Source organism: Corvus cornix, chromosome 18 (genome assembly GCF_000738735.6).
Source record: "Corvus cornix cornix isolate S_Up_H32 chromosome 18, ASM73873v5, whole genome shotgun sequence".
In the NCBI taxonomy this organism is placed as follows: Eukaryota; Metazoa; Chordata; class Aves; order Passeriformes; family Corvidae; genus Corvus; species Corvus cornix.
The window spans coordinates 7,710,893-7,734,407 of record NC_046347.1 but is presented as its reverse complement, the minus strand read 5'-3'; the positions used below and the strand labels follow the sequence as shown (position 1 = coordinate 7,734,407).

Here is a 23,515-nt window from a genome sequence, read left to right as displayed (position 1 = left end):
TCATCCCGGGGCTGTTGCAGAGTTGAAGACTCACATTTTTTTAATGCATAATGAGGAGAAGGAAAAACTGAGTTTAAATACTTTAATCCACACACTTAAATCTACAGAGAAATACAGTACAAATAAGAAGACAACAAACAGATGCATTAGGAAATACAGTAACAGAACCAGTGCTGTGAAAAATCTGTATTTACAAATTTTTATGAAGAACATGGAGCAGATGTTTCTCAATAGAGCCTTCTGGGAGTGTAAGTCACTCAATGCACAATGGTACAACCGACTGAAGTTTTCAGTTTCCCTGTGTTAATGTGGAGCAACCACAGAACGGGGCAGTTCTGTGGCTCCACTGAAGCTGCAGTTTCTCAGGCAGAACCTGACCCGAATCACACATCGTGCCCACGTAATTAATGCACCAACCATCACAAACTTTTATGAGACGAAATCACACTCACTGTGCCTCTGCAGCAAATAAAAGCAGACTTTTCATCTTTTGTAACAAAGACTTCTACAGGATTACCTCCTTACCCTCCCATTTCAGCCTGCCTTCTTTCCAAAACCAAAGGAAAACCAGTTTGGTTTTCATCACTTGATGTCAAGGAAAAATTAGCCAATTTAGATTTAAACATTTATTTTGGAGGTTTCAGATCATGTTGACTGGTTCTTTCATTGCACATAAGATCTCACATATGTACAGGTGCGAGCTGTGGGGTTTGCTCTGGGGTTTTTTCTCTGAGGGGCAGGAATGGTGCAGATGGTGTCTGCTTATGTTTGGGCACTAAATACAGATCTCAAATTACACTATAAGGAAACAGCTGATCTGCCAAGAGTCCACTGATCACTCCTTTCTTACTGCTCGGCGAGAAATAAAAAAATACTGAATCCCAATGTCAACTTTCTCAGTTGAAAACCACCTAAAATGTTAAAAATTATATTTTTGACCTATTTTTTGCACTTTAACCTCATATTTTCCTTGTTTAGTGCCACTTTAGAACATATAGACAAACACATTCAATACAAATCCCAGGTGGCAGCATCACAGCATGTGAAACTAAAGAATAACTTTTTTTTTTTAAACTGTTAATATGCTGACATTTTCATCTAAGTAGTTATTACTAATTTAAGTTACAGCTCTTAAAAGCGACATTTTTACAGTATTCTGATCACTACTTATTAAACCACTACTAGACATACTGAAGTTACAAGCTACAAAAATAAAAATCCATTCTCTTTAACTACAAAAATTCTAGAAAGAGAAGATGGCTGGAGGTACTCAAAGGATTACAGCAGTTTGTAGCAGACAAAATGGCTTTTGAGGGATGTAAACCTTGAAGGTACAGAATGCAATAAACTCACATATAATATGAACTCCTACATAATCTTAAAAAGAAAATTATTTTTATGCTGAAATCTACAAAAAAGTTGCAAATTAATGCAAAGAATTAAGTACGTACAGCAGTAGGGGGACACAGCACAGGACACAGGGCAGTATTAAAAGGTACAATTTTGAGTACATTCATACTTTTGAAGAGCTAAGGGCCAGGTCCTCAGCTAAGGTAAGTCTGCACAACGTAACTACGTTTAGTCAAGGCATGTGGCTTGAAGTATCTCCCTGAGATGCCCAAAGCCTGAATTGGGTATTCAGCACTCTTAGATAACAAAATCGTGATCATGTTGTGCTTCAGAACTGTGGCCTCAACATTGGTGAAATAAAGAATGTGTAAACTCTATCTCTATACTTAATTACTACAGGAAGAAGTGGTCTCTGCTGCCTCATCCCTGTGTTCAAGAAGCACCTCTGATTTCTCAGAAGAAACCAGCATTTAAAATTGTTTCATATTCAACAGAACCAGTTACATCCCAGTATTTTTGAGTCTGTAGACAGCCTAATTTAATTCTAACTGAAGATCTAATTTTTTATTTTCCAAAAGGAAGAAAACTGCTAGTAGTCAGTATGAAATACAGACCTAAAAGGATTTTCAGTTAGAACACATGCAGATTTTTAAGTGTCCTGCTCTTCCCCAACAGACTAACTGGGTTACAGTGCTGCTCTACCAAAAGCATTTGTTGCCAAGTAAAAACTAGTAACTACTCTAACCCTGATGCCATTGTGCTGATCACAGCTAAAGGTGCAGTGCTTTTTTACTTAACCAGTGAGATACAGTAACACACACTGTAAAAGCTTCAGTGCAATGTAACACAGAACCAGAAGGAATTGGCCAGACTGAAACCAAACCCTTCAAGGATCAGTTCTCAGAAGCTGTGGAGAACAGGGAGGTTCCCCCCAGCAGCAGCGAGAGCAAAGATTCTACTTTCAATACAGGCCAGGGGTGTTGGACGACCTTTGGAGTCCTGGTGGTGATGGTGACTGGAAAAGCCAAACAGGTGGGTCACTGAGCCAAGAACAGCTGTGTGAAGCCATTCCAAATTTCTTTTCTGACAAAGCCTTTGACAGGAGGTTCTGTGCACATAAAAATACCCATCAAATCCTCTCAATGTGAGTAAACAAGTGCAGTGTGAGCCAGGCAAGGAGCTGACCCACAGAAAGGCTCTCCATGCAGATTTATGCTTTTTGTATTGCCTGTCGCAGGACCAAGAACCTACAGTAAAGAAAGTTATCAGAATCTGACCAAACTTCAGTTAAGCTACTGGATGCAGCAATACAACTTAAAAATAAACTTTATGAACTCACTTGTAAGTGCTTGACAATCAGTGTTATTGTTTACTCTGTACATTTTACACAAAGCTATAATGTATGAAGACTGACAGAAGAAACAATTTGTTATTTGACTTTCTGAAATATCGTTTTCTCTATTTTTCCAATGTTAATGATTAACAGGATAAGGGAAAATTCTTCAGTGCAGGACAGCAGCTCCAGCTGCAGAGTCTCCTCTCCCAGACAGAGAATATACTGTGGCGATTTCCAGGGTTCCAACCTACAAGGAGTAGGTACTCCTGGGATGGAGTAGCTGTTTGAAATGGTGCTCTATGCACCTACAATTAAAAAGTGTGGAGCAGTTTACATCCACAATGCACACCACAGCACTGGGCAGCTACAGCTATTACAAACTAGCAAAGTTCATTCCTGCTGCGAGACAGTTTGGGAGCCCACTGCTGACACCAAACTTGGGCTAAAACTGGAAACAGCACCATCAAAGTAATTCTAAACAGGCTTTAACCCAATTTGCAACACACCAGAAAGGAGGATACATTGAAATCAAGGAACAGTTTGAAACAGCAAGGCTTCCCAACAGATTCCAGGGCTAACTATGTATGTTTTTTACATCTTTTCTTACACGTATGACAGCTACAGTCACAATGGACACTCCAACCTTACAGAACATTCTCTAAACCGTACATACAATTTCACAAGAGGCTTCCCCATGGCCACCATGGCCACATTTGCTGCCATCACTTACAGTCCATTGGTGAGACAAACTTCTTCACCTCCAAAAACAAGGCCATTTATCAGGGGTTCTCCCAAACAAGCACCCAGTTAGATGCTACTTTCACCTTGTTTCTCCAGCAGGAATGATGGATTTACCTTTCCCAGGGGATTTCACACTTGTTGGATTGGAGTCCTGGTAAACTGCAGTGAGTGGGAGCACAACAGCCCCCACTGGGGCACAAGTGGAGAAGCCTATTCATCCCTCACCTGTGGTAACACAGGGAGACTTCCAACCTTGGCATCAATTATTTCTTTTCTAGGTCTCAGGAGTCAAAAGAGTGAAGTTTTTCAACAGTTAGAAGTTCTTGGGCTATAAACCAATTTGAATAATCATCTGTTCAACTTCACAGAACTCTTTGAACTGCATTATGAATAGTTTAAAGTAGCCAGTGGTGTCATTTCAAATACTGCCTTTCAGAGCACATACCCTGCTTTTCCAGAGATTCCTCATTTGTTTGTAAACAACAGTTACATAAGAACTACAGCATAGAACTTAAATATTTTTAGGATGCTGATGGTTACAAGTTATTAAAAAAATAATAACTTGTAAGATTTTTGAAGCTATTACAAATGAAGCTCATAACTAAAAAAAAAGGTAATGGATCCATCTAACATAGTATATTTAGGGTATTTAAAACACTTCATACATATATTTTACTATTATTTTTCATCTATATTTACATACAATAAAATCATTAAAATGAGGTGCATAAGGCTAATGAATATGGAATTTACAAGTGACTTCTGCTTTACAGTTCATTACACTCTAATCACATTTTCAGACTGCTGTAAATTCACTGAGAATCAGTAGTATTGAAGTTCTAGTACATACACTTTCTACAAGGAATACCATCAAGTTAAAAATGCTTTCCAAAGAGGATTACAATTGAAGGTTTTAAAAATACTGACTTTGCCAAGTTCCAATAAATTATTTTAAAATATAAATAGATCGTTCACTGTTAATGCAAACATCATTTTACATGTTTTTGAAAAACAGTTTGATTTTAAAAAACCTAGAAACACAGCCGACTTTACCCAGTGGTCTCATTTTCAGTCAGCATAAGGGAAAAAAAAAAAAACCTGGGGGAATCATGACAAAAGCAGCAACATTCAAAGTTCAGACCAAAGCTCTCAACTTATTATCTTGGCTTACACAGGATAAATTCTCTTTCTACTTGGAAGAGCACCTTCAGTAACTAAACTGAATTTACTCAGTGAGACATTTTAAATCTCAACTCAGCTATCACCTGCTGCAGGCTTAGAATTCTTACAACAAAAAGAACAGGAATCAGATCTTTTACTTTTGTTAACCATGAAGATGTTTTCACCTGAGAAGCTTTTAACCTGAGAAGCTTCAGATATGCCAAGCTGACAGTCCTAGTGTACCGCTGTAAGTGTTCTGAACCTTTATTACCAGGATCAACCACTAATCTTCTTCCCCACTTTATATTCATAAGGGAAATGAGGGTACCAACAAGGTATCTTTGACCCCCTAAGAGGCAGTCAGAAACAAATGCTTCCATGCTTTTTTTCCACAATCAAATTACACACATGAATACCACCTCTGCAAACTTAGCTCTCAACCTCCACATTTAAAATTGAAAGTTAACAGACTGACACTTACTACTGATCATTCTCAGGTAATTATGAGCCAAGATCTTTAACAAGTCTTTTAAAAATACCCCGCATCTGCCAATCATTATTATTTCTTTAAAACCCTTTCCCCATAACACCTAAAAAAGATGCTCCTTTGTACAAGTTTTCCTCCAAAAAGCCTCCCTAAGAACTGTGATGCTGCTATTTACAAAAACTAGAATTAGTTTCTGACTGAACTGAAGCAAAGTCAAGTCACAGGATCATTCAGTGCAAGTCATGGTACAATTATTTTGAGTTGTATGTTGGGAACTCAAGACCTCAGGGTACTCTCCGGCTTACAAAGCCACTGAAAAAGATCATCTCCTAAAGAACATTTCCAGAAACCTTTGGTCCAAGAGCAATTTTCTTGCTGAGCACCTTCCCCAGAGCTCCCAGATCCTCCACTCTCCCAGTGAAGCTTATCAGAAACACACCGCACAAAGGGGCGCACAGAGTTACTGCTCTTGCTAGCAAACAGAGATGGCAGCCAGGAGCAGGCTGCTGACAGAACATTAACCCATATTCTGCTTGGTATGGTTTTCTGTTCTGGAACTGTTCTGGGGAAGAGGGCAGGTGGAAGCAGGTCAAACTCCCAGCTGCTCCCCTTTCCAAGAGTATGAAACATCTCTCTGAAACATTGTACTGTGTATGTGCACAAGATCTGATTCCACAGCAAGGAAGGGCTGCAGCATCTGTCCCTTTTCAGCCATTACAGGAACGCACTCCAGCTGGAAAGCCTGGAGGGCATCCCCACCAACCTAAAAGCAAACCAGTTGTGGTAATTCAGCTGTGAAAGTTTCCGTGAGTGCAAAAGCATGGCTTTTTCCTCAGCTCTAGTTCATTCACAAGTATGAACCTTAGTGCATAAACCTTAATCTAGATCAGACATTGGTGTTTTAACAAGCTGAAGTTCCTCGCTGCTGCATGTGAAATCCCACAAAATCTCCAGCTCTTCTTTATCCACCTGCTCCCTCCCTTGGTGTTACTCTGACAGGCTGGAGGCATCATCATCCGTCTGCTCCCCCGAGTGGTACAACATCAGTGCGTGGGTCTTGTGAGTGATGGTGACAGTGCAGGGCCCCTGCGCCCAGGGCTCCCCGTCCACCTGCATCGGCATCTTGGAGCTCTTCAGGATCAGCTGATACCAAACACAACACAATCACAGCAGTTCACAGGGGCTCTGAAATCACCTTTTGCAACTGCAATACACATTTGCAGCCTGGCCAGGGAGAAACTGTGAGTGGCACTCATAGGCCACCAACCACAGCAACAGACATCTGTGTATTATGACATATATAATTTTTACTAAGTAAGAGAAACATCCAGCTCAACTGCAAACTGCAACTTAAGATCTGATTCAAGCAGCTGAGTGCTTGAGATTTGGTATTGTGTATTAAAATAAATTTAGAACAGGTTCCTAAGTAGCACTTACCCTCACTGTATGTGCCTGCCCCAAGCGAACAGGATTTGCCAGTTTCACCTGGATCTGGGCACAGTGGAAAGAACCATGAACACCAACAACTTCTAGAAGTCCATCATCATGTCTATGAAATAAAAAAATGAGACTCTTTTCAGTGATGCTGATGAGCTCCAGCATATCTGCCCAAGTATTATAGTCCTTTTATTGCTATTCCCAGAGAAAAGACCAGTGTTGTTCTATCAATATGTTTATATATTTGTGCTGGAGGACAAATCACACTGAACAGCAAAGAAAGCCATCAAACCCCACAACTGTGGAACATACACCAGCCAGCATACCCTAGCTGGCTTCTGGAAATGATGGATGTATGACTTTACAAGGCTCATTGTGCACATTTAAGGCCCACAGCGGATTTCTCTTCCATGAACTTGTACAATTTTCTGTCTTTTCACACAGATATTCATCCAAAGGAAAATCTTTTAATGCCTTAATTTTTTAGATTTGGGTAAAGGACCTTGCCCAAGTATTTTCTAGAAATTCAGGATTTGTAAGCCTTGGAACAGAACTATGAATATATTTATATATATGGCTTCTGAAGAATGAAGTCACAAGAGGGAATAATAAATGTTCCCAACTATTTTTCTCTTCGGTGTTCCTCCCAACATGGGAGTTAAAATTTTTGACATGTTTTGTTTTTACTTTCCATTTTAATCTCTAATGAGATGTGGTATTTTAGATTCTGAAATGGATCTATTTTCTACTTTTTGAAGTCTCCCTTTATTGTTAATAGCCTCTCCAATGCTACTGCTGTCTGTCATGCCAGACCTTTTGAGAAAGTCTTAAAAACCCCCCTGATGTGTAGGATGCCTTTACTCCAAGTCTCTAATTCAAGGAAAATAAACAAATGTGAGATAGCCTACTGTCCCAAGGAACCCCTCTGACCTGCAGATAAGCCTGGCTACATAAGCACAGCTACTGGAGGGAAAGAAGAAAGCAAAAAATGCCCTCTGTACCTCGCCAAGGGGTAAGGTTCATCCCCCATTCCTTCCCAGAGCCTGCAGCCACCTCCCCAGTATCCAATATTCAGCACAATGATGCCTTCCAAATTGGGCAACTCAATCCTCTCACCATCCAACTCTAGCTTTAAAAGACAAGCAGAAGTTAATTACTGTGGATCAAATTCTGTACTTCAACAGAACTTATTATTCATTTTATGCATTCAATAGGCTTCCACTTACAGAAAAAATGGCCCTGTACAAAGAGAATGTGTTTCCATTCCATATTTTTTAAAAAATTCCTTCTGATTTCACAAGATAGCCTGAGCAGTAGTAAATTTCTGTTAGTAGAGAAATGAAAAAAGGAACTCTCACTTATGTAAACCTCTGGTGCTACAGCAAATGACAGCTGAATATCAGTGCTTGCACTCACAGAACTGAGTCAAGGTCAGAAAAAAAATTAGGAATTTTCAGTAAGCCCAAAGACATGAATTCCATGAAGTAAGCTGCAGACAGCAAAAGGAACACAAAAAAACTCCAAGGCCAGAGCCACCCTTACACAAATATCATTAAGTACAAATAGTGTAAATGCAAAGCTTCTCTCCTTTTCTTTCACAAGGTAAGTTTTTGCACTCCACTGTCTCCCCAGAGAATAAACAAGTTAAAAAACTTACCTCAACCTTTTTGTTAAGATCTTTACATTCTTGTACTAAGCAGTCTTTGGTTCCATAAAAAAAATAAACAGCCTACCAAAAAAACCCAAACAAAACAAGAAGAAAAGAAAACATTGTTAGAAAAAGACAATACATAGGAAGACTATTTGAAATATTTATGTACAGTTATGGCTGTGCAAACCTTATCAAAAACTCATACATGATGTATTTGCACATCCTTAAACTAAACCTTCCGCAGGACATGAGCTACAACTTGCATAAGAGACTAGATTTCCACTTGAAAAGGAAATAAGCAATGGCCTTAACCCATGAAGTTTCAAAGCAAATGAGAAATTCTGAGCAAAAACTGAGCAAACAGCAAATTCTGTAAGCAAGCAGAGGCAAGGCAAAACACTTGTCAAGTGGGCTGCAAACATGTTCTACCCATGGAATCCCCTTCCTAAGAAAAATGAACTCAAACTCTTAAAAATGGCATGAAAGGAAGTAGTGGTAAAGGAATGTGAACCTAAAAATAGCCTGAAGTCAAATCAAAAACTCCAAGGAGGAAATGTCACTTTACCAAACACACCTTATTGATAATTCTGCTGGAAAACAGAGAGGGAGTTTTCTCACGATGGGCATGGAAATTTAAAGCCATGAGAGCATCAGGTCCTATAGAGAAGTAGTTGTTCATTGTGAATACCTGTAAGACAGAACTTCCAGTTACGCCTTATTAAATATCATTATTAGGGTTTAAAATTCAGAGTGTTTAATGGGACGCTGATAACAACAAAAAAAATTATAAATATACAGGTACTCAATAGAATTCATATTTATACTTGCAAACCATACCTTTGGTTTCCTTAAGTTGTAGTATCCTTTGTTTGTTACTTGAACCTTCCATCTGAAAAACAACAGTCGGTACATAGACTTGTGACAGACAGTCCTCAGTATCAAAGCTGTAGTTAGGAATCTCATATCTATACTGGAATTAAGGCAAAATATTCAAATTTAGGTATATTATGGAAGAGTTAAGCCCTGTAGAACAACTGAAAGACTAAATTCAGACCTCAGTTATGTTGTAGTTCCTTCTGGCAATACTTGTGTTCATGTAAAAAAACTGCTGCAATGGACTATCAGTACAGCTACAGCAGCATTTGGTTCTATACATTTTATCTTTTCACTGTTCCTTACCTGTCTAGTTTGACTCCATCTGCCTCCATGACATTTCGTAAGATCTGCTCTATAGGGACTTCTCCAGCATAACCTGCACCCCAGCCCAGTGTATTAGACAGGTCATTCCCTGTTCCCAGAGGTAAAATTGCAACTTGTGGAATATATCGTTCTTGCCCCTAGGATACAAAACCACTGCATATTAGCTCCTGCTTCAGCACTCATTGTCTCCCTTTCATCCCCAGATGTTCAGATTAGATAAATTCACCTTCCCAGCAGCCTGTTATACACAGAGCAGAGCTCTGGGGCTGGCAGAGCAGGTGGCACATTGAGCTACTTACCCAGGCATAATGTAAAGGAAGGAAATGTTAAACCATTGTGAAAAGGAAAGAGAATACAAACACAATATGGGAACAACGCATTATGAACACTGAACAGAGTGTTCCTTCCAAGGAATGATGCTTGGGATCTGGGAAGTGACATGAACACTGAAAGATGTAACACACAAGGCTGCGAACTGAAACAAGACACGAAATGAACCTACAAGACTGAGGTGAGGTTAGGTCGAAATAACAGATGCACAGAGTACAAGAGCGTTCAACCACATATAGAAATACAGATACTCAAAGGAGCAAAGTCAGTGTCTCGGTTTCAGACTGTCACCCACAGATGGAGCAGGTGATAATCAGCTCTGCAGAACACAGAGTGACAGCACATGTTCAGAACAGCCAGCTTAGCAAAGGGCTTGGCTCTCCTCACCACAGAAGGGTGAACAATTATTTCAGCTGTACTATGGCCTTTGAAATTCAGCTATGAAAAGCACTTCCAGTAAACTGGCACTTTGGTTACTATTTTTTCCAGAAGGGTTATCAGCCAGGTAACCTGTATTTGAGAGTCAAGATAAAGGAAGGGAGCAAATAACCTACTGCTGCTAAGAAAAAGGTTTTGCTGATAATCTCTACGGTATTTTACCTAATGCAAATGACTCAATTTGAACAGAACAAAGAAAAACCTAGATTTCATCAACTATATTGGCTCTGATGGACAATATATCAAGTGCCCAAGACCACATAACCATATAGTCATGTTCATTAACCTGTATAGTTACTTTATTTCTACTTTATCAGCACACAATAATTCTCAAAGAGGCTCTTTGACCATGCATGAAGTTGTAATAATGGCCTTCAGCTACAACACTTTATGTATTAACAAGAAAGCTGCAGTAAAAAAACCAAACACCTTTGACATAAAACTTTCTTCCCTTCAGCACTAGAGAAAAAGTTTATTAGGTAAAGCACTAAAGCCTTGTAATTATTCTCCATTCCTAATTTTCTCAGGAGTTCTTAGTAGCACCCTATAAACGAGAGTATCTTCCATTTCAAATCAATAGTAAACACAGCTTATTTTTTTCTCCTCTACTTGCAGTTAATAGGCAAGGCTGCAGACAGACAGACTCTTCAGAACATACGACAAAGAGCAGAAGCAAATGACTGCACTCATTCATGCACTGGCAACATAACCAGTATAGCTGGCAAAATTATGAGGTTATTATAAAAGATTGAGAGTGCTGGGAGAAGTGAGCAGTCAGAGCACATTAGCCAATATTAGCAATGCCAGTTATGACAAAATAAACCTGTTCAAAGAGGAAATAACAATGCAGAAAATATCCTGCAGCTTGTTCTCTTCTTGTTTTGCAGAGAAGAACTATTATCAATATAATTTAAAATCTAAAGTGTTCGTATTTTTCCTGAACTACAAGGAGTCGTAACATGCACTTACCACACCCCTCCCCAATATGAATAAGCAATTATGCAAATATTCCTTTATAAGCCTATTCAGGAAGATGAAGGCAATAAATGCAGGTAAGAGCTGAAGGGTAGAACTTCAGCAGCTTCAAAACTCATTTCACCTTTTAATTTAAAACACAATACCTTTATCTTCATTTCATCAATTGCATCCAGGACCCAGCCCACTGTGCCATCCCCACCACAGACCAGAACCCTGACAGCGTTGCAAGGCAGCAAAGTGCAGAGCTGGAGTGCTTTAGCAGGTGCAATTTTGCTGAGATCAAAAACCTAGAAAAAAGGAAAATAAGGAATTCTGTAAGTTCACAGAACATGACTCAGCATTTGCCTCACAGATAAAAAACTTCAAGAAATTAACACAAAACAAAGATTCTCCATTTGCAGTATCACATTAGTAAATGAGCTGTCTTGACTTTTATGAGCAGGATTTATTTCCCAAATTCACAACAGAGCTCCAGCTGCCTTCCTAGGATTAAATGGCGTTGATAAACCGAGTTGACAGAGCCCTTGGAAAAGTCTGTATCTAGAAGCATGATGATGAATTCTGTAAAGATGAAAGACTTCAGATAAAAGTAATTTTAAAATACTCGGCACACAAAGAGGTTTATTCTTTAAAGCCTTATTGGGATGCATTTAAACACAGTGATTTTTCTTAGGCTGTATTTTATAGCTGGGTTTTGAACTTCAAAGGAAAAGTATTAAGGTGAAGCCAGGAAATCCAAGGAACAACTGCCTGCCTTACGTCAACATCCTGAGACATCCCAGTGGATTTTAAGGGCAAAGCAACTACACAGGGTGAAACTGTCAAGGCTGACATTTCCACAAATAAAGTGAGGATTTAAACAAATATAGGTTTCCTAGAAAGATTTAAATGGCTCATTTTCCAAAAAGTGTACACTGTTTCAAAAGTCAGAGACTTCTCATTAACTGAATTACTGCATGTATTACTGTAAGCAAAAAAAATGGACTGGTATTAGAATCCTAACAAACCTGGGGCTGGGAGAAGCCTCTGCACTTTTTGGTTCTCTCTGTGAAGCTGTGCCTTTCTAAAAGAACAAACTGCATGAATTTGTTTCCTTTACTGATCTTCCACAAGATCCTACTGCCATTGTGTAAGCAAAGTGATGTCTATTCTGATCCAAACCTTGGTTTTATTACAGTGGCTTTACACTGTAAATACCTGAACGGGGTTCAGCAGCATTTTAAATTCTCCTAGTAAAGTTTCACCCATGTTGTTTCCACTGCGAGTATTAGCCAGCACAATTACTGGCATCCAGTGTTTCCTGCAGTAAGGGACCACCTGCAAAAGGTAAAAAACAGTCAGTCACACAAACACTGCACATCTGAAAATGTTTACAGCCTTGCTCCAGACCCCATCCCCTGCAAGTGCTGAAATTAGGAAGTTTCCAGTTAGTCTGAAGTAGCCAAAACACAAACAAATACTTCTGACACACCAAGGCTGAAGATTCTGCAGTGCCTTGGACAACAAGTACTACAATGTTATGAACACAGTAGTAGAAAAATCACAAAACATTCAAGCAAGGTAGACAGATCTCATTATTTTGGAATAAAAAATCCATGTCTGCTTATGCTTCAACAACCATGTTAGTAAAATGACAAACACCTCTGAATTAACACGGCAAGTACATAACAGATCTTAAACTGTCATTTACCTGACAGTTGCTAATGTGACAATGTATTGAATTCAAATTTCAAGGTCTGTCTGGGTTTTTTTGGTTGTCTTTTTGGGATATTCTAAACCCAAGAAGCAGCAGGCCATTACCTTTTCATAACTGGTTCTTTTCTCTTTACGCATCTGGTTGATTATAGACAAATAGTAGGGTGGAATAATTAAGTCTTTGAATTCTCCAAATGTACAATCCTCAGTCCTCAAACAATCCACCATGCATTCATCATGCACAGTGTATTGACACCACACACACCTGGAAAAAAGACCAAAAAACATGAAAACAATCTTCAAACAGGCACACTGACTTTGCTCATTTATTTTAGACTTTTGTCAAAATACTTATGTTTACATCTGTGGATGCTGGAAAGTTTAAAGCAGAGAAATTCTCCAGCTTTCTGCCAGCATCCTGTGAAAGTATTGCCTTTCTCACGCAGGCTAGCTGAAAGCAGTTTGAGGGTTTTGTAAACCAAGACTTAATCTCACAGGTGCAAGCTTGTTATGCAGTGTTGTTATGGTACACTGGAGAAAATATTTTGAAATGGGTGTTGTAGGGTCTTAACCAATCATTCTGAGAGGTGGATGGTCAAAGGACCAATGGCCTCATGCCATTCAAGCGAACCAAGTTATACAAACGAGTTTGTAACTTATTAAATAATTCCATTTCTTCCTGGACTTGAACTTATGTTGTTATTCTCGCCGTCCCCCGTACAACAGTGACATACATGCACCATTATAAGTAATATTTTAAACACATTACAGGGAAAACCATGCATTCCCTGGATACCATAGAAAATTACATAAATTGGTCATATGCTTGCAGGTCTAGGAAAGCATTTGAATTCTGCTGGGAAAAAAATCCAACAGTTTTGAATTAATTCGGTTCTTTTTAATGAAAAAAAAATAGGTGCTATAAATATGCTCCTGTTTGCAGTATTAACAGTTTCACGGAAAGCCTATAAAAGAACCTGAACTCCTGCCCATCCTTAAAGAGCACAGATAAAACACTGGAACTCAATTCAATAAAGTGTTACTAGTAATGAATTAATACAGTCCTTAATATTGATAATACCCCTTTAAACCTGAAACCTAAAAGTTACACAGAACTGTACAAGGCTGATTTGATTTAGTTATGCAAAACTGCTTTGATTTATGACCTATTCTAAAAGCTGTCCTGGAAAACAGCCTAGAACAAGAGGAAATACTGCAATATCCACTTCCAGCCTCTGCAGAATGTTAATCCTCATTTGCTCCATCCAAAGCCTTGATTTAAGCAGCTGGGAAAGCTATTTTTGTAGTCCTCCTGACTAATCCAACACACAACTAGAGTAGCAATGACACTTGCCCTATACCGTGACTCTCCTTTCCTCTTCTTCTTTCCTTTCCCCTTTGCCTTCAAATTCCTGCCCTTCCCTCCTCTCCTACACACTCTCAAGGTTTTGTTTCTGTTAATGTGCTCTTTTACTCTGTAATTCTGCTTACTTACCAAGCAGTTTGACAGTATCACATAGAAGCAAAGCAAAAGCTGGCAGAATATTGGCTGAAAAGACATCCTTTGAGTAAGCTGAAGTAACACACAGGGGCACCTATTACTGCATTTTGGCACCGCAACTTTGCAAGTAGCTTTACTATTGACAGTGCAAGTCTATTTAATAGTTCCTCGTATTTTCAGAACACTCTTATCACAAACTTTAACAATATACTGCAGTAGCTTATAAAACTTCTCTTTAGCTTTTTTGAGCATTCTTAAAAATTAACTTGAAACCTCTACAGCACATTGTTTGTTCTATTTACACTGAGTAGATGCCAATTTTGAGATGCACACTTTGGTTCTCTGAACTGTGAGCTGTGCCAGTCAAATTGCTCAGGCTATCCACTGTACAACTGACAAATGTATCAGAAGCTTCTTAATGTCATCCCCTAAAATACAAACTCCCTTGGACACTGAGAATCTATTGCATGTAATTATATAGCAGCCTGCACATCATGCTGGAGTAATGCAATTAAGAGAACGAGTGGACGTGAGATGCAATCACTCCTAATCTATGACTCACAAGCATCCATTTTAGGTTCTTTGAAGTTATGTTTTTTTAACAGTATTATCTGACTACTGCAGTATCTCCTTTGGGGCGTGGTCTCCCAACAACCCTGTGGAAAACACAACACTGAGACAGCTCTGTACGTTCTCCTATGCAGTCAGACGCCCCTGCAGTACCTGTAGTCGCAGAGCTTGGGCTGTGTGCCACACTGTTGTTTGCAGACCATGCAGCAGCTGCAGAGAGGGACATTGCCCCTGATCCAGTGGTGTGGCATGGAGCTGGGGCCTCCCCCGGTGCCCCTCATCATGATCTCCTTGCAGAGGAAGCGCTGGTCCGCCTTCTTGAGGCAGCGCTCGCTGACGCGCAGCCCGCAGCAGCCGCAGAAGGCGCCGCGGAGGATGTGCTGGGCGCACACGCAGCAGTACGAGGGCTGCCCGAAGAGGTCCGTGTAGTGCCAGTCGTGTTTGCTCTTGCGGAAGATGTCCCGTATCAGCAGCTGCCGCCGGGACCGCTGGAAGCTGCACCACGCCGTGATGAGCACGGGCAGGAGCACGGAGCACAGGGTCCACACGGCCAGGCGCCAGTCGGCCACGGCTCGGGAGGCATCGCCCGAGCCCTCCATCCCCGCGCCTCCCCGGCTTAACCCCTCGCACCTCTCGGGCAGGCAGAGGGGCGAGCCCCGGAACGGCCCCTTCGCTCAGGGCGCCAACGCGCAGCTTCATGAACCATCTTCTAATCCCTCCTCCGGGCTTGGCACCGACCTGCGCCACATCGGGCCGACGGCAGCGTTCCAGCCAGGGCTCCTCCGCCGCCCGCCCGGGCCTTGCGCAGCACCGGCCGCCCCCGGGCTCCTCCCGCCCCCTGCCCCCGGCGCCGGGAGGGCGCGGCCGCACGGCCCCGGCTGCCCCTCGCCGCTGCCCCGGGCCCCTTCGCGGGGCACACGGGGCGGGCCGGACACCGAGCTCCGGCCCTTGGCCCGCCCGGGAACTGCCGTCGGTGCCGGCGCACACGGCGGGCTCGGAGCGGCGCCGCAGGATGCGCGGGGCGGCGGAAGCGGAAGCGACCCAGGGCCGTTGCCAAGAGACGGGCGCCGCCCGCCCCTCGCCCCCCGTCTGTCGCGACAGCGGGGATGTCGCCAGCGGCGCTCAGCAGCCGCGACAGTGCGTGGCGGAGCTGCTCCGCTCCGCCTCCGCCGGGCCCGGACCCGAGGCGAAGGCCGCGCTGGCTGAGTGCCGAGTGACCGCTGTGTTTGTGCCTTTATTGCCCAACCATAAATGCTTTTCCCCATAATTTCGTTCTGTCCTAGAATCATGGAGTCATCAAAGTTGGAAGAGGCCTTTAAGATCACCCAGTCCGATCGTGCACCAGGCACTGCCACTGTAACCACTGAACCGCATGACCCAGCACCAGGTCCAGACGCCTCTTGAACAGCTCCTGGAGTGGTGACTTCCACCACCTCTCTGGGCAGCCCTTTCTAAAGCCTGACCACACCAACAGGGAAAATCTTTAATTTGAATCGCCCCTGTCTCAGCTTAAGACCATTTCCCCGGGTCCTCTGGAGGCACAGCAGAAGAGCCCGATCTCCACCTCCCCATAACATTTCATGTGGTTGTAGAGAGCGCTTAGGTCCTCCCTGAGTTGTGCCTTTGTGCCTCTATTTGTCCTCCCCATGGTTGTGCTTTATTGCCCAACCATAAATGCTTTCCCCTCATAATTTCATTCTGTTGTTACATGTTCAACTGTTTCCCCTAGAGCAGTTCTAAAAATAGTGGCTGCCATTAGAACCTACAGGTTTTTGCACTTTCAAAACAGTATTGTGAGCAATGATGTAAATCTATACAGCATATACAAAATTGATTGGATTCTAGGGTCTGGTATCTCAAAAAACCACTGAAAAATGCTCATACTCCACAGCTGGGCAACACTCAGGTTTCCAAGGAAATTCCTCACTTCCCTCATGTAAGAGCCAACGATGAACTCTGACCACCTATTTAATATGTTATAGTTGAAGGGACGCATTTCATACCCTACAAATTGATGATACTGGTACCACGTGTCCAGCCTGGCACTGCCCAGAAAAGCTCTGGACAGTCACATTTCTCAAGGCCAAAACTACCTGTTTGCAGTGGCATCTGCTAACCTACATCCTTACTTAACCTATGCTTACTAGTAAGGCCATTTATAATCCTGTTTCCTACTAACTTGTCCTGAAAGGAGAAGAATTATGTGGGTTTTCATTTGTGTGGTTCTATTAATTTGATAGAAAACTCTGCTGTGTTTCTCAGCAGTCATAATTTGGCTTTGCTAGAGTTAAACCCCATTAGTAAGTACTTCTCTGCTGGAGCAAAGTTAGAGACAATCTTTGAAAAAGGGGCCCCTTTGCAGTTGCCTCTGAGATTAACAATACTTAATTGTTTCTTTTAAAAAACAATAGTTTACCTTGGGCACCAAGAACCTTTGCTTGCCATGCTAAATATAAGAGGATAGGCTTTATTTTCACAAGTTTAAAATACCCAGTGTAGCTCTGAAGCCTGAGGTGGAAAAAAGGCCTTCTATTTTCTTTCCCCCAGGAACAGAGTTATGCTGAGAAATGTCTGAGCAGATAATAGACTAATTCAAACCTTCAGACCAGATGTCTTCAGAATCATACTATCACGCAAATTAAATCATAAATAAACATTTGTGACTGACGTAGCTCCTTCAAATAGGCGAATGCCTTGGTCAGGGTTGCTCATTTTGGAACAGACTGAGAGAAAGCAGAATCAAAATGAAGAAGTTTCTTGTGTTTGTTTCCTTTTTAGTCGTGATGACCGCTGTTACAGGTAGGAGTTTATATCAACAAACCTGCATATGTGTGTAGAGCTGCAGAGCATATAAGTAGTATTAGTTTGTCAACCTCCTATTTTAGTATTCATTATTCATATATTTTCATATATTTAATTTTTAACACAACTATTTTTATATTGCAGGCTTTTCATGATTTGATTTTTAACAATCATGCTGTTGTATTTGATATTTAACTCTCTACATTACCACACTGTAGTCATTTGTTGTAAATCCCAAAAGTTTAGTTTTACTTGCTTACTATTTTGATATTATTTTACCAAGCTCCTGCAAGTGAAATGTTCAATGCCATCCTTCTTTGCAGTGTATCTAACTCGTTACTTTGAAAAAAATCCTATAAAGCAACACAGAAAAGAACGAAGAGTTGGAAGAGCAACTAATACCAGTGGTTTGATGATGCTGTTATATTTGCTCATTTTATAGTAACATGAATATGTGGGCTTTGCTTCATACTTGTAGAACAAGAGAAAACACAAGTATAAAAATGGTTTAAAATTCCACTTCTATCTCTTGGAATGCAATATCCCCTGGGAAGGGGCTGTAATGAGAGAACACTTTGTATATAGAAAAAAAAATCAGGTTTGGAGACATTTCATTTCACAACTGATAGATAAAATACTGACTTTTTGATAATTTCAGAACTAATTTCTGCTGTTCTTTCTTTAGACACTTCACCAATTTTGTCTGAAAAAGATGCCAAACAGATTCTGAGGACTCGTCGTGAAGACAGACCAAGAAAAGCTGGTTTCCCTGATGAGCCAATGAGGGTGATTTATGACATTTACTATTAAATTACATTAACTAAAACCCCCAACACCAAGTCCCCCTAAACATTTGTGCTTAATATTAAATTTCTATTGCTTCCAGGCAATATGTTATGAATAACACCCTTTAAAGCAGCTGAGTTCTTCCACGAAATATTAAAAAACCCCTTTAAATTCTTTCAGTTAACAGTTAAGAGCATTCTGTAAGTGCTGAGTATTGCTCAGGAAATGTTCACTTGAAGAATGAGATTATTTATCATGGTTTAAAAATACTGATCAAATTATTGAGAAGAAAGTGGCTTTTCAATTATAGTGATGAGGATTTCATCAGCTTGTTCCTGAAAAACTAAGTAACAGGGAATGTCTTCTGCTTACAGTACATTCTGCACTGCAGGTAGAGAGGAGATAGAGGTGTCAGTGTGGAGACTGAGGTAGTTCTCAACTAGCTTTTAAAAATCATGTACTTTCATTGACTTACTTATGGATGCTACAGATAGGATGCTTTTTTATGATACTATAAGAGCTACTAAAAACTAAAAAAAAAAACCGAATAAGTTGCTGGCTTAATGCAGTAGCTTTGGGTTTGCATGCAGTATCTACATTTATTTCTTTCTGAACCCTATTACAACAAAAGTAAAAGAATTAAAGAGCCTTCTGTTTTCCTTGCTTTGACAAGACCTAACACATAATCCTGCACTTCTCAAGGGTACTTAAAGTATTTTAAAACTACTGCCTATTTCTTTCCAAAGTAAATAAACTGAGCTAAAATGACATGGTTCTGAAGAGGCAAAGCCCACAGAAGCTAGGAGCACATAAGGGATTGTGCATGTGATGAGCACAAGGGGCTCAGTTTAGCAAGGTGCTGAACACTTCTGGACTCCATTAAGACATGAAGAGCACTATGTGCCTTGCAGGATTGTAGAAACAGTTCCTGGTTTTCCCTTTCCAGTGAGTAATGTACACCAGCCAAAAAGAATCCACCTGCCCAACACTGGGTGAACACACTGTTTGTCAAAGGGGACACCACAACAAACCAAAGCTGTCACGAGGATATTGCTCCGTGCTTGTTGACAACCTTGTACACTGAAAAGTGCACAAGAGAGCCAAAAATCAGAAGGCTGCACTGCTGCCCTCAACACTCAGGACTGGGTTGGTTTCTAAGCTGTTAAATGAGCCTTGTAGTTTTTGCAAATTAGCAGGAATACAGCTCCCATCTGTGCTTATGCTTAATATACCACCACGATGAAGGTTATAAGGTAAATATATCAAATATTGAATACAGAATAAATGAAGTAGCAGAACAGTTGGATTGAGGTAATTCCTGCATGGCAAGAAGTTACATGCATGTATGCAACATTTAGTCTATGGTTTAGTTTTAGGGGGTCCTGTGGAGGAGCAGGGAGTTGGACTTGGTGATCCTTATGAATTCTATGACTCTGTGTGGGGAGAGGGGGGATTCAGGGCTAAAGAAATATTGGATTTCTGACTCTGCTGCTCTGTCCTTACCACTTTCCATCCTACTTCTATTAGGAGCAAACACTTGTTCAGAAATTCCAATTCTTTTATTTATTTTCTTTTATTTTTTATCTAGACAGCAAAGCTGACCCTCTGTAAGAAAACCCAGACATAAGAGTTATTTGTTTTGCTCCCTAAATGTCAAGGTTTTCAGTGGAAAAGGAAACATCTTCTGATACAAAAACCAACACCTGCTGCCATGTGGAAAGTGGAGATTTTCCATGTGAATGAAGGTGCATGGCTGCTGCATCCCTGAGCACAGCTTGTGCACATGGACTCAGGGAGAAAAACTGATTTTGTATGGATGCTTTGTAGCAAAATGAAATGAATGCTGAGATGAACCCACCTCTGTTCATCTATTTTAAGCAAAAGCTGTTTGTACTGGGCCAAATCATGCTGAGCTGGGGAATGTAATTTGCAATTCTTTGTGACTCTCTTTGACTTCCACAGTGCTGTTTGCATCAAAAACCTGTTCAGTTACAGACAGCAAGATCAGCACCCTTTGATTATTAACAAAATGTAATTTATGTTATCAGCATGTTTAAATCTTTGACTGAGATCCTGCTTTTGATGATATGGCATCTTCTCAGTCACATAGTTCTGTTCCTCGCCAGTTCCTGATGCAGTCTCTCCCCAGAGATTTGAGCGAAGTCTCTCTGTGAGGAGAGAAAGCCCAGGAAAGGCAGGATCCTGATGCTGCCTGCTGGCACCCAGTGTCCCCACCCTCTGGTCGGCACAAAGAGCAGGGAGCTGGGTGACTGCAGGAATATTTGGCCAGTGCAAAGGGTTTAGGCTACAGCTTCCATTCCAACAGTGCCCACTGTGCAAAGCAATGGGGGATTATTTTGAATAAATGTATCTGGTGTTCACAAAGCTTATGAGCCGACTGGGACTGGGACTTTTTAAAAGTAAATTTTGTCCCTGATGGAGGTCAAGTTTTTGTTACACAGCCCACTTTACTTTGGTAATTTGTTGCTGAGACCAAAACCTCTCTCTCTAAAATTCACATTATTTTATTTATCACCAGTCAGCACTGATGTGTGCTACCTACTAGAACCCTTCAGAGTCCTACCACATGATCCTGCAAGGGGTTAATATTCTTTAAGCAGCAGGAGCCAATTTTCAAAAGGGGCTATAACAGACCTATTTGTGAGAATCCTTTGTACCCCCAGGCCCAACAGAGACTTCTGTGTTGAATGCAAATAAGAAATGTGTATCCAGAATTCCTAATTTATGAATATTGTTGTATAATTCTTGCTCAACACCTTTACTAATCTAGAGATTATGTCATTCATTAAATATTGCCAGGCTGGGGCAAGCTGACTAGCAACACCATTTCACTATATTTGACTGTTTTAAGGGATAAATTCATGGCTCTTTTATCAGCTGTAAAGTTATCCTGGCCCCCTGGCCTGACATTAGAATTGAGTGACACACAATTAAATTACTTTTTCTTTTCTTTAAATAGGAGTATATGCTTTACCTCCAGCGCTTGGAGCAGAGATCAGAAGAACAATTCCTTGAACACTGGTTGAATCCTCATTGTCTCCCACACTGCAACAGGGATCTAGTGCATCCAATCTAATGGGTTTGCCTACCCTGCAACTGGTATATATATATTTCTTCTACAGTGCATATTATTTCCTCCATAATAAAAAGCAGAGCCACATACTGGGAGAGAAGGGAATAACCAAGGCTGGGGGAAGCCCCTTGTGCTGAAAGGTTGGGCAGCTGAGCAGGGGTAGGGAACAGAAGTGTCCCAGGCATCAACTCTGTCACTCTGTTCTGTTCATGTTAATGAAACCGTGGTTATGCATTTCTCTGCTATGTGGGTGTAAGCTGGTGACTGCGCAAGATTCTTATTAATATGGCTTCAGATTGCTCCTGTTTCTTTCCTGTCTGATTGTGCTCTTTTCCCAACTCTTCTGTTTAAGTCTTGTACTTGTTCACTTAGCTCCCAGTGGGACTAGGGCAGGATTAAACTCAGTTGTCATCCTGGAGATATTCAGGAGGCAGTCTGACCTGCAAGGAGGTTTTTTAAATACACATGAAATTTGTCAACTAAGTTTGACTCATCACCATAATAGCAAAGCTGTATCACTCCCAGTTAACTTTTTTAATATAAAAGTTGCAGATTTAGCTCCATATTTTCAAAAGCTTTTAAGCAGCAGAATACAGAGATGGTATCCGTCAGGGCTGATCTGTTTCAAAAGATAGAAAGTTTATCTGCTTAAAATTCTTTTATCTATTTGTACATCTCTGAATACCTTTGAAAATTGAGACATTGTGGTAGACTTCAGTGGGGCTCTGTTAATCTACAATAAGCCAAAGGTCTGAAACTCATTTAAAAACAAAAACATAAAATTCCCAAACCTCAGCCTTACATGGTGAGTTGGCAATTTTCAAAAAAATCTTCCAGCTGAGACACAGTTGAGAGCTGGCTCACTTAGCTACAGGAATTCTTCCCAATAGCTGCTCCCAGGCCACTGTGAAGAATTTAAGCCATTGCTTAAATGATTTGAAGCCCTTAAGATATTATTAGTGTGGCCAATGTCAGCATGGATTTTGATATTTTGGGGTTTTTTTTGCAGATCTCCACATGGGTACATGGATTTATACACGATTATTTTAAGGAGGACAAGATTACTCCTGCATTGGCTACATGCTCATTGTAGAGCAGAACCTCTTTGCAGTACAGTGCAATCTTCATGATACAGCAGAACTTCCAACTCTAGGTGGCTTGATATATTATAGACCACCATGTATTTTCTACCAGTAATGATTGCATGCATGAATAACTGAACTGAGGGTTTCCACAGTTTCTGGGTATGGGCAACTGATTAGTCCTAGAGTATCCTTTTAACAGCACAGCTTTAGACTGTCTGAAGCAAAAGGAACTTGGAGGGAGAGGTCAACAGAAAATTCCAGAATACCAACATGAAGAGAAGGCCAGATTTCTGTGCTTTGGAGGAATCCTTAATTACAGTTTTCTAGGTTAAATAGCAATATTGCATGAAGACATAACATTTATGTAACACTATGTCTTACTGCCTGATGAATAGTTCATGTATTGTTTCATAATAAAAGCTTGACTCAATTCCCTTTGCAGATGATTTTGTTCCCTTACTCTCCCATTCTATATGCTGACAAAACTAACTGGAAATGAGGCTCAGTTTTGTGAAGTACTAAGGATACACCAGAGAAATTTCTAGGACCAGAGCTGGGAAGCACTATGGTGCAGACTAATAATTGTGTAGTTTCTCTGCACAACTATGCCTTTCCCTTGCCATTCTGCCAGGAGGGGCACATGAATCCAGCCAACCCTTTCCTGCCTGTGTGCCTTTATAACTTACGCCTTGGAAAAGAATATCTTGTACAGTCAGATGGGAAACACACGATACCTGCAAAACAACATAAAAAATTGCTTGATGGCTCTTAAATGACTCCTGTGATCTGTAATGGCAACAGAATTAGTTATGAATGGAGCAAAGTAACTTTCAGAGCTCCTCACTGCAGTCACACTTGAAACCTGAGGACTGG

General features: G+C 40.8%; 2 protein-coding genes across 4 annotated transcripts; one reads left to right on the top strand and one right to left on the bottom strand.

The window, feature by feature from the left end:
- Positions 1 to 68: 68 nt before the first annotated feature.
- Positions 69 to 15,713, bottom strand: DGKE (diacylglycerol kinase epsilon). Of its 3 annotated transcripts, none has more exons than XM_039562192.1 (11): positions 15,029 to 15,711; positions 12,910 to 13,069; positions 12,307 to 12,426; positions 11,253 to 11,396; positions 9,343 to 9,500; positions 9,001 to 9,133; positions 8,738 to 8,851; positions 8,170 to 8,241; positions 7,514 to 7,641; positions 6,513 to 6,624; positions 69 to 6,218 (listed from the first exon to the last, which is right to left on the bottom strand). In XM_039562192.1, the coding sequence occupies exons 1-11, from the start codon at positions 15,472 to 15,474 to the stop codon at positions 6,063 to 6,065; spliced, it is 1,743 nt and encodes a 580-aa protein (XP_039418126.1). In that variant the 5' UTR covers positions 15,475 to 15,711; the 3' UTR covers positions 69 to 6,062. The 3 variants fall into 3 exon arrangements, 2 of the variants coding, with proteins under 2 accessions (XP_039418126.1, XP_010405866.4); XM_010407564.4 differs by having other exon boundaries at positions 9,001 to 9,052; XR_005603328.1 differs by lacking the exon at positions 69 to 6,218 and having other exon boundaries at positions 6,538 to 6,624; positions 7,514 to 7,637; positions 15,029 to 15,713.
- A 200-nt stretch (positions 15,714 to 15,913) lies between these two features.
- C18H17orf67 (chromosome 18 C17orf67 homolog) lies at positions 15,914 to 23,072 on the top strand. The gene is made up of 4 exons (XM_010407430.4): positions 15,914 to 17,674; positions 18,363 to 18,463; positions 21,444 to 21,583; positions 22,567 to 23,072. Exons 1-3 carry the CDS (start codon positions 17,620 to 17,622, stop codon positions 21,558 to 21,560), a joined length of 273 nt encoding a protein of 90 aa, XP_010405732.1. The 5' UTR covers positions 15,914 to 17,619; the 3' UTR covers positions 21,561 to 21,583; positions 22,567 to 23,072.
- Positions 23,073 to 23,515: the final 443 nt, after the last annotated feature.

Bases quoted from the DNA above. Each gene is read 5' to 3' on its own strand.
- DGKE (XM_039562192.1), bottom strand. From the start codon at position 15,474: ATGGAGGGCTCGGGCGATGCCTCCCGAGCCGTGGCCGACTGGCGCCTG. The intron at 8,852-9,000 runs GTATGGTTTGCA...TCTGTCTTACAG, and splicing joins ACAACTTAAGGAAACCAAAG to GTATTCACAATGAACAACTA. The intron at 7,642-8,169 runs GTAAGTTTTTTA...TGTCTTTTAAAG, and splicing joins ATCTTAACAAAAAGGTTGAG to CTAGAGTTGGATGGTGAGAG.
- C18H17orf67 (XM_010407430.4), top strand. From the start codon at position 17,620: ATGAAGAAGTTTCTTGTGTTTGTTTCCTTTTTAGTCGTGATGACCGCT. The intron at 17,675-18,362 runs GTAGGAGTTTAT...TTCTTTCTTTAG, and splicing joins CGTGATGACCGCTGTTACAG to ACACTTCACCAATTTTGTCT. The intron at 18,464-21,443 runs GTGATTTATGAC...TTCTTTAAATAG, and splicing joins TCCCTGATGAGCCAATGAGG to GAGTATATGCTTTACCTCCA.